At 36.6% G+C, this 10,862-nt stretch overlaps 1 protein-coding gene across 1 annotated transcript in view; it reads right to left on the bottom strand.

Moving 5' to 3' along the window:
* Positions 1 to 541: 541 nt before the first annotated feature.
* The window catches only part of LOC148944514 (poly [ADP-ribose] polymerase 1-like), a 56,797-nt gene continuing 46,476 nt past the window's right edge, over positions 542 to 10,862 (bottom strand). The window contains exons 4-5 of the mRNA XM_089100311.1: positions 8,647 to 8,786; positions 542 to 850 (exon numbers count right to left, since the gene is read on the bottom strand). Of these exons, the coding sequence (XP_088956437.1) occupies positions 634 to 850; positions 8,647 to 8,786 (357 nt within the window). The 3' untranslated portion in view covers positions 542 to 633. The remainder of the gene's footprint in view (positions 851 to 8,646; positions 8,787 to 10,862) is intronic.

Raw genomic sequence — 10,862 nt, 5'->3', positions numbered from 1 at the left:
GATATCAGGTCGGCATGCCTAATGTGTTAGGTATAACTGTTCTGCATATTTTGTAGTAAGAATTGTTTTCTAACTTCAAACTGTCCAAATACTTTACTACCACCCCCCCCCCCCCTAATGTGCAAATATATATCTCAAATTACATATTTTCCATCTATTTTGTCACTTCTTTTTATCTTGCCTCACGCTAAGCTCAAAGGAACCAACGAAAAAAAACAGTTCTATAATGCGTAAATGAATGAACAACTTGAAAGGTAGGGCGTATCTCATACAAGCACCCAGTTTTAGCTAAAAATATTTTAGATATAAACAATTGAGATATATCTCCTTCGCTAAGCCCCGTGACGTGTATTGCTGTTTGTTAAAATATGTCTCTTGAGCTTACTACTACGAGATAGTGAATAGTTTGAGATCCTTTTAATATTTTTCTGGAATACAGAACCAAAAAGGGCTGATGCTGTCGTTGTCAGGTGATCGGCTACAACTTCTGCTGCTATTTTTTTTTTTTTTATGTGCTGAGAAGAAGAATTACCTTTTAAAATAGACTAATAATTTCGTTTACTACTGTTTGTAAGTATATAAAAAAGTTTTTATAAGGTAGCTTCGAGGTATTATCAGAGATCAAAAGCTATTTCAGTCAGCCCTAATTGCCTCTACATCTCCTCGTTCTTCTTGTGAATCTGCTTTTGTATGTTCTTCTCCTGCTGTTGTTTCTTTACCATCATCTGATTTTAGTTTCTTTTCCTCGGGCTCTTCACCTTTATCTTGTGGCTTTTCAACAAATTCTTCATCTTCAACTCCTGTTTTATCTTGTTCTTCTTCCTTGATATCTCCATTGCCGTCACCTTCTCTATATAAATAAATGGAAATACAAATTAATTATTCAGCTTACCCAGCATTACAGCTGATTACAGGAGTACTAAGAAGGTTTTAACAAAGAAATGAATATCTTTTGAAAGTACAAGTAGTAAGATGGAGTTGTATCCACGCAGGTATTTCCACTTTTGTGACATGATTCTTCCTGTATGCAATAGACCTTTTCTCACTTTTAACTGCGTTGAAACATCATCCTATTATGTAAAAGACCGTTTCTGAATTGTTCTAAATGCAAGTGGAAGAAATGCTTTGGAAATAAGGAGAGAACGGGTGAAAGGGTTAAACGCCCAAAACTCTGTCAAATCAAGATGTATGCTTCTTTCAAAATAATTAGAGTCTATCAGTATTAAATAAGTATTAAGTTGAAACTTTTTGTTAATGATAATGGAGAGCAGGGATGTAATTTCCTATGGGGCAGTGGGTGGGGGGAAATCTGCCCCTTCCACACCTCAGCTAGTCCCCCATATCCAAGTTTGCCCCCTTCCCCTAAATCGAGATTTAGCTTCTCCAAAATCTTCTCTAAACTAAGATAAGCCTACATAATTCAAACATCCACAGAAACAGGTCAGTTTTCTTTAGTATACCTTTTACCTTTTTTGTTACTATATGGCTCATTTTGGAGCTTTTGTTATCATTTTTACTTGATCTGGGAAAATCACCACCAACTTTACCCCTCCCCAGGATATTGAAAAAACTACGCCACTGATTACGCCATCAGTTTAAACTAAATTAAGAGACACTGTGTACATCAAAGTTTTCAAAAGAATGTATCAGCAATGTCTGAGGAGTAGCTAAGCATATTAAGTTACAACTTTCAGTTCATGTTCAGGGAGATGTTGCACTAAATCAAAAGACAGTCGGTGCATCCAGGTTGTCAAAAGGGTATATCTGCAATATTTTAGAAGCAATTTAGGGTATTCCTTGAAAATTTTAAGGAATGTTGAGGGGGGACGCTTAAATATATCGAAAGATGCTATATACATCTGTATTTTCGAAAGGGCATATGTGCAATGTCAGAGGCAACGCTATAGCGTTGAATATAGTAAAAGCCATAAGCTTTCAGTGCTTTATTATTTTTTTCCCAGAGGCACTTCGAATGGAAGGTGTATTAAACTTTGGATGGGCTTATTTGAATGGAAATTGGAATTTATGGTGCCATTTCTAAAGGTAATAAAAAACGGAGGGCAACTAGCCCCCCCCCATACCCTCTTTTCTCCAAATGCATGCGATCAAAATTCTGCGGTAGCCATTTTGTTGAAAATAGTCCAAAGATCAGAAAAAAAAAACGTCGGGGTCGACATAACTCCCCAGAGCCCGAAGGCAAGTTGTAAGTTATGCCCCTTGTACATATAAGGTTTTTATGGAAGGGGCAGTTGCATTAACTTTGGAGGAGGCTAATTGGATTAAAAATTGAAAGTTCTGGTTCCCTTTTAAAGAGTCAAAAGTGATCGGAGGGTAACTAAGTCCCCCCCCTCCCGTGCTCTCTTTTCCCAAATTGCTTTCAATCAAAATTTTGATAGCAATTTTGTTAAAATTAGTCCAAAGATCATATAATAATACCTCCAGGGATGATAAATCCCCCAGAGCCAAGGGGCAACGATTGCGTTATACCACTGGGGCATATAAGGTTTTCATGGAAGGGCAAGTCTTATAAACTTTGGATGAGGCTCATTTGATTGGAAACCGAAAGTTCTAGTTCTTTTTTTTAAGAGTCAAAAGCGATCAGAGGGCAACTAGTCCCTCCCCACAATGTTTTTTCTCAAATACACATGATCAAAATTTTGAGATAGTCATTTTGTTCAGAATAGTCCAAGGACCTTATAGCAATGCCTCCACGAGTGACACAATCTCTCAGAGTCCGCGGCAAGTGTTGTAATTCAAACTCTGGGGGCATAAAAGGCTTTTCTGGAAGGGGTGGTCGTATAAACTTTATAGGAGACTCATTTGATCGGAAATGGAGAGTTCTGGTTCCTTTTCTAAGAGTCAAAGTGATTGGACAGCAACTATCCCCCCACGTCTTCTTTTCCACAAATCTGATTAAAGTTTTAAGAGATATTTTGTTCAAAACAGTCAAAAAATCATATAACAATGCTTTCAGAGTTAACACAACCCCCAGAGTCCGGGAGTAAGAATTGTAAGTTATGCTCCTGAGGTATATTAGGTCTTAGGGAAGGGGTTGTCCTCTAAATTTTCAAACTCACTCAGTCAGTCATGCTCACGCTCAGGAATATATATATTTTCTTATAGACTATTTATTTTGATAGCCTAGATCCTTTATACTTCGTAAACTTTAATTTGCATTTGAATTCAAATGCAAACATTAAAAAATTTTAAATACGCGAAATCTTTAATGATAAAACTTTAAGAAATCTTTTAAGAATGATAACGTAAAAATTAACCGGCTTCAGAACCCCCACCCCAGTCCCAAAGACTTCAAAAGATAAATTTTTGGGCGAGAAGAAAATTGAAACTTTTACAGATTTTTCAAGGAGATGTTGAAAGACTTCAAAATACTCTAATTAGAACTAATAAATAATTGAGCATTCTAATTATTAAGCCAAAGACATGAAAACTGTAGAAATATTCATTTTATAAACCAATAAAAATTTTGGCAATAGAAACGAGCAGAAAAAAACATGTTTTTTTTTAACTTAGGGAAGGGGGGGGGTCGTATAAACTGAAGAAGTCTCATTAGATTTTAAATAAAAAGTTTTAGTTGTCTTTTAAAGGGTCAAGTGTGATTGAAAGGCCACCCGCCCCCCCCTCTCCCCCAGGCCCTTTTTCCAAATACTTCTTATCAAAATTTTTAGACAGCCATTTTGTTCAAAATAGCACAGATGTCAAATAGCTATGGCTCCGGGCTAGATGCACCCCCTCCCTTCCCTCGGGGAAAGGACTTTAAGTTATGCTTGCTGCTCATTGTTAACATAAAAGTTTCTCATGGAAGGTTGGTCGTATAAACCATAGAAGTGATCCCAGTCGATCGGAAATAGAAAATTGTAGTGCCATTTTTGAGAATCGAAGATAATTGGAGGGTAACCAGCCCTCTCCCCTATTTTTACGCCCTTTTTTCCCCAAACAAAATTTTAAAATATCCGTTTTGTACAAAATAGTCCAAAATTTTTACAACTATAACTTCAGTGGTTGAGAAATCTTCCAGGGCATCCGGGGCTCGGGCTGTAATTTATGCAAGTTGCTTACTGTTACTTTTTATACTCTACTGCTACTACTACTAACAACTCACCGCATCACCAATCCACCTGAGGCCAACACAGCTACACACGCTTTTCCTCCGCCCCAATCTATTCAAAGCCTCCCTTTTTACACCTGCCCACGAAGTTCCCATTTTCTTTGAATTTTCTTTATGACGTCTTCCCACCCCAGACGAGGACGACCTGCTTTCCGTTTAGCCCTAGAAGGTTGGCCGAAAAGAACAATCTTCGGCAATCTGTCATCCTTCATCCGCACAACGTGCCCTAGCCACCTCAACTTTTCTTTCATTATAGCCCTAGAGAGTGGTATTGAACCACATTTTTCGTATAGCCTATTGTTTGAAATACGGTCAGTCAATCGGGTACCCAGAACAATCCTTAAGTAATTTCTCTGGAAAACCTCTAGCAAATCTTCATCTGCTTTTCGGAGCGTCCATGCTTCAGAGCCATATTTAATCACTGTCATCCCTGTTGCCTCTAATATTTTAATCTTATTTTGCAGACCTATCTTTCTGTTTTTCCAAACTTTTTTTAACTTTGCAAAAAGACCTTGGGCCTTGGCTTTACTACTTTTAACATCTTCACTGCTCCCACCATCACTACTAATAATACTACCAAGGTAAGTGAAGCAGCCCACCTGATCAATCTATTCATTACCCAGGGTCACCTTTTCATCTTCACTTATTCCTGGCCTTAGTGACACTTTGATACTGTGATCTACTGATTTACAGGGCAAATTTGATTTACGGGGCAAGCTTTGATTTTAGGCTGTAAATCATGCAAGTTATTTATTGTTACTTTGATAGTGTTGCTTTGATAGTGTTACTTTGATACTAGTTCGGATGATGTTGAGAAAAAAAAATTGAAATGGGGGAATGTGAAAAAATTTGAAACTTTGTAATAAGAAACAACCAAAAATTAATTTAAAAAACTCAGAAAACGAAATTTCTAAAAGAAAAGAAAAAACCATATTAAACCTAAGATCAGCATAAATAAATTCCTATAATAATTCAAACTGAAAACGACCGGAAATTGCTATTAAAGAATAAATGAAACCTAAAACGAACAGAAATCATAGGCAGCGTAATAGTAAAGAGCCTAAGTAAAGAGCGATGTGGGCACAATGTATTCTTTTTTGTCTTGGACCAAGGCACTTAGTATCAAAGGAGTTGTCGAAGAAACTTCGGAAAGGACTCATTCAATTATAAGTTGAAACGACTAGTGCCCTTTTTAACAGTCGAAAGTGATTGGAGGCCGACTAACCGTCCTCCCACGCCTACTAATTACCCAAACACATCCAATCAAAATTTTGAGATAGACATTTTGTTCAACGTAGTTAAAAGTTCCAGGAATTATGTCTTTGAGGATTACAACCCCTCCCCCCCACAGCCAAGGGCAAGGTTTGTAAGTTATGCCCAGTGGGCATACACGGTTTTTTTTTTATAGAAAGCGCTGTCGTAGGAACTTCAAAAGGGGCTAATCTGATTGGAAATTGAGAGGACTAGCGCCCTTTTTAAAATTCAAGACTGATCGGAGGGCAAATTCAAGACTGATCGGAGGACAAATGCCCCCCCCCCCGGCCTTCGTTTCCCCAAACACTTCCCATCAACATTTTGATACAGCCATTCTGTTCAACGTAGTTGTAAGGTCTACAAATTATGTCTTTGATGATAACAACCCCCCCCCCCCTTCATAGCCCTCAGGACAAGAGTTCTAAGTTATGCCCTGGGGTATATAAGGTATTTTATAGAAACCGTTGTCGTAGAAACTTTAAAACGGGCTCATTTGATTGAAAATTGCGAGGACTAGTGCCATTTTTAATAGTCGAAAGCGAGGAGGGCAAATGAACCCCCCCCCCTCCATCCATCATTTACCCGAAAACTTCTAATCAAAATTTGAGATAGCCATTTTGTTCAATGTAGTTGAAAGGTCTAAATATTATGTCTTTGGGGATGACAACCTCCCACAGTCCCCAGGGCAAGGGTTGTAAGTTATGCCCTGGGGGCAAATAGGGTTTTTATAAAAAGCGTGGTCATTTAATTGTGGAGAGGGCTCATTGGTTTGGTAATTAGAAGCTCTAGTGCCCTTTATAAGAGGCAAAGTTATCGAAGGGCAGATAACCCCTTCCCCACACACATACGTCGTATTGTCCCGAAATGCATCTAATACAAATTTTGAGATAGCCATTTTATTTAAAATAGTCCAAATACCTTACAAAAAGGCTTTTGGGGTTGAAACAAACCCCCAGAGCCTGGGGAAAGGGTTGTATATTATGCCCCGGGACTCATTAGATTGATAATTAGAAGCTCTAGTGCCCTTTTTAAGAGTCAAAGTGATTGGAGGACTGCTGTCCCCCCCACACCCACACAAACGTCGTACTTTCCTGAAATGTATCTAATACAGATCTTGAGATAGCCATTTTATTTAAAATAGTTCAAATATCGTACAACAAGGCTATTGGGGTTGAAACAAACACCCAGAGCCTGGGGGAAAGAGTTATATGTTATGCCCTGGGGACATTTAAGGTTTTTATGGAAGGGATGGATGTACAAACTTAGAGGGTCGCTTGATTGAAAACTGGGAAGTTCTAGTTCCCTTTTAAGAGTCAAGCTCCCCCCCCCCCCAACTACCTCTCTTTTCACCAAACGAATCTGATTTAAATTGTGAAATAGCAATTTTCCTGAAAATGTTCCAAAGGACATACAAAAATGCCTTTAGGGTTGATACAACCCCCCCGTGCCCTGGATATATGGTTTTAAGTAATGCCATTGGGGCACATAAGGTTTTTTATGGAATTGGTATTCGTATAAACTTCAAATGGGGCTCATTTGATTGGAAATTGGAAATTTTGGTGTCCTTTTTAAGAGTCAAAAGTGATTTGAAAGACCAGTCCCCCCCCCCCACGCTCATCATTTTCCCAAAGACATCCAATCAAATTTGGAGATAGCAATTTTGTTCATTGTAGTTGAAAGTCCGAAAATTATTCTTTTGAGGAAGACACTCCCACCACCACAGCTCTCAGGGCAAGGGTTGCAAGCTGTGCCCTGGGGGAATATAAGGATCTTATGGAAAGGGTGGTCGTATATACTTCGGAGGGGACTCGTTGGATTGGTGATCAGAATTTCTAGTGCTCTTTTTAATAGTCAAAGTGATCAGAGTGCAGCTATCCCCCCCCCCCAAAACGTCGTGTTTTCCCGAAATACATCCAATAGAAATGTTTAGACAATTTTTTTATTCAAAATAGTCCAAAGATCATATAACAAGGCTTTTGGGGTTGATACAGACTTAGTTCTAGTGAGATTGGAAGTTCTAGTTCCTTTTTAAAAGTCAAGAGTGATGGAGGGCATTTAGCCCGCCCCCCCCCCTATCTCCCCGACAACCCCTCTTTTCACCAAACGCGTCTGACTGAAATTAGAGATAGCGATGTTGTTCAAGATAGTCCAAAGAGAATATAATAATGTCTCTAGGGCTGTCACAACTCCGCAGTGCCCTGGAGATAGGTTGTAAGTTATGCCATGAGGGCATATATTGTTATTGTGCCCAATTAAAATTTGGAGCTAGCAATTTTGTTCATCGTAGCTGAAGGGCCCGGAAACTATGTATCTGAGGATGTGTATCTTCTATGTATCTTCCTACAGCTCTCAGGGCAAGGGTTGTAAGTTTTGCCCTGGGGGCTTATAAGGTACTTATGGAAATTATGGTCATATATACTTTGGAGAGGACTCATTGGATTGGCATCAGAAGTTCTAGTGCCCTTTTTAAGAGCTAATGTGATTAGAGCGTAGCTACCCCCCCCCCCCCCCACAAACACACACACACACACGTCGTGTTTTGCCTAGATGTATCCAATAGAATTTTTAGACTGTAATTTTATTCAAGATAGTCCAATATATATATATATATATATATATATATATATATATATATATATATATATATATATATATATATATATATATATATATATATATATATATATATATATATATATATATATATATATATATATATATATATATATATATATATATATATATATATATATATATATATATATATATATATATATAAATATATATATAATTTAGTCTTGTCAAGAATTTAGTGTTTCGCCTAAATTTAGTCTTGTCAATCCTGCAAATTTGCTTGGTTGTCTTTTTGCTTCTATTCCTCTTATTTTGCTACTGTTTTTATTTTGTATTGTGGTAACTTTCGCACAGATTTTACTGAAAAACTATAAAAGTAAACTTTATCCAAGAAAAAAAGGGATCAGTATCCTCCAGGTATGTACAGATAAATTGTTTTTGGAGGGAGGATTGATAAAAAAAAAACTTTATTTGATAATTTCAATAAGATGTACCCAGAATTCAAGAAAATTGAGGGTCAGTCTGGGTCCAGAGCCCTCCCCTACTTAGATGCCCCCACTACCTTATGGATCCTGTCCACCTCCAATGACGCAAATGAAAATATAATACGACTTCTGGTTCAAAACCTCATTAAAGGAAGCTAGTAATAGAACACATGTTAAACAGAAAAAAAAAATGAGCAGAGGACTAACTCAAGATCTGGTAGCTTTTCCTTCAGTAGATTTTTATCCTGCATTGACAACTGGTCAAATCCTGGGATTGTCTCTGCTGCTTCTGTAAAGTCCAATTCTCTCCTGTTCTTGGCAAAGCAATCAACATGGTAAAAACGGTCCTACAAGAAATAAAAAAAAGGTATGGAATTTTGGTAACAACACTGAACTATTCTTATATATTATCTTTAATTACTCCTTTTCGTCTTATGTTCAAAATATGTCTCTTTTTATCCTTCATACAGTATTCGTAATCGATTAAGAAAGAGACTACAAACAAATTAACGACCATTTGTTTACAGTCATTTTTTATTGACCCACCAAGTCATGAGCCTAGGAAAATATGCCTGATTTTGGAAAATGGGGGAGCACCCCCAAAAAGGAGAGTGATGATAAAGAAAATTATACCATCAAAATGAGCATTTCAGAGACCTGTAACTCAGAGCTTTCATACCTTTATCTACAAAAGTGTAGAGCATTGCATTTTTTAGGGCTTATCTAATCAAGCCAATAAAGCATTGAGGACCTTCTTTGGAAGTCATTAAGAATTCTACTGGCTAATTTAAGTGGCAAAAGATATTGTGGGATTTCAAAGTGCGATTGTTCGTCATTTTATGGCAAAAAACAATTTCGGTCCAAAGATGCCTAAAAAGCTATCGAGTGACAATTCTTAAATAAAAATCGATTTTAAATTATTGATGTTTTTTAGCTTCCCTGCTTCAGAGACAGTCTATCACGACTCGTTTATCAATGACTGTGGTGGCACATTCGCTCTTGAAGACCTAGACAAATTCGTCTAAAATACAAATTACATTCATATGCTCATCAGTAAAGATGGGGATGGCAGTCAATCAAAATGATTTTGCTCATAAGGACTTCAGAAAAGTCGTTATGAGTAGAATTGTTTCGTGTATTTCACTATGCTTAAGCATTGATCTAATATCTTTGGCGTTTTAGTTCCAATAGTGAAGTCACAAACTACAGACCGTAAACATTGATAAAAAATGTAAGACTGTAGAAAAACATCACATTCAAAATTTGTACTGAGAACATAAACCTGAAGGCTGAGTGAATCAAAACTTTCATCAGAAGATTATGTGTGACTTGAATCGGTCTGTTTATTTCAGAATGTTTAGTTTATCTATCCAATTCCTTAGCATTTCAGACACAGTATTAGCGTCTCAATTTAAATTAAATAAAAAACCCAATTTTTTTTAACTGAAAGGAAGGAGCAACATTAAAAGTCAAAACGAATAGAAATTATTTTGTATTTGAATAGTTGCCCCTTCTCAATACCTTGCTCTTTACGCTAAAGTTAGACTGCTTGTCCCATTTGTTAAAAAAGGATACAGAAAAAAAGGGCCGTTTAATTAAATAGGAAGTTTTTTTAAGTGTTGATCTTTTATTGTATATTTTCTCACAAACAAAAAGTTAAGAATCTGGAAGTCATTGCAATCTTCAGCACAGAATTCTTTGGTACACCAATTTTAGATTGTTCTTCAGAAAACCCAAATTCGTCCAGTTTTGATCAGCGATCTAGAAACTTCCATGAGAATATTATCTAAATCCTAGTTCAGTGTCCTGTTTTACAGAAAAATTTTATTTTGAGCATTATTAACTGCGATCTATAATTAGACATATATTTAATGCTTTAAAAGTCAAAATTAATGACTAAAAAAAAACATGCATTCAGTATTATTTTCTATCACTCACCCCGCTCTGACATAAATTTCTCTCAATGTCTCATTCGAGATTCAATATGTTTTGCAGATAATTTCTGAGACCACACTGGCTAATCATGACAAAACGATAAAAAAGACCGTAAAGAAGAGAAAATGAGGATAAAAACAGCTAGTGAAAAAAAACGCAGATTACAATGCAAATATTTCGGTCAAGACCTCCGCTTGACCGTCTTCAGTTCAGAATAATAAAAAAAAATACCGATAAAAAAACAAAGATAATATAAAAACCAAACCTTAAAACAAGCACAAAAACTGAAATAGGAAGGCCCTCTTTAAGTAACGGTGAAAGGGTAACTGAATAAAAATACAATACTGAATGGCAATTCAATTTTCAATTTATGTAGAGCATTTTTAAAAGCCTATCGCTTCCCAGGTAAGATATTATCACGGATTCTGTTAGGTTGCAAAATTGATTTTATTGACTGATATAAAAACAATCAGAATTATTAAGTTCAT

Source organism: Artemia sp. Qi Xiang Cuo, chromosome 14, assembly GCF_049724085.1.
Source record: "Artemia sp. Qi Xiang Cuo chromosome 14, ASM4972408v1, whole genome shotgun sequence".
NCBI classification, from domain to species: Eukaryota; Metazoa; Arthropoda; class Branchiopoda; order Anostraca; family Artemiidae; genus Artemia; species Artemia sp. Qi Xiang Cuo.
This window is presented reverse-complemented; position numbering and strand designations above follow the sequence as displayed.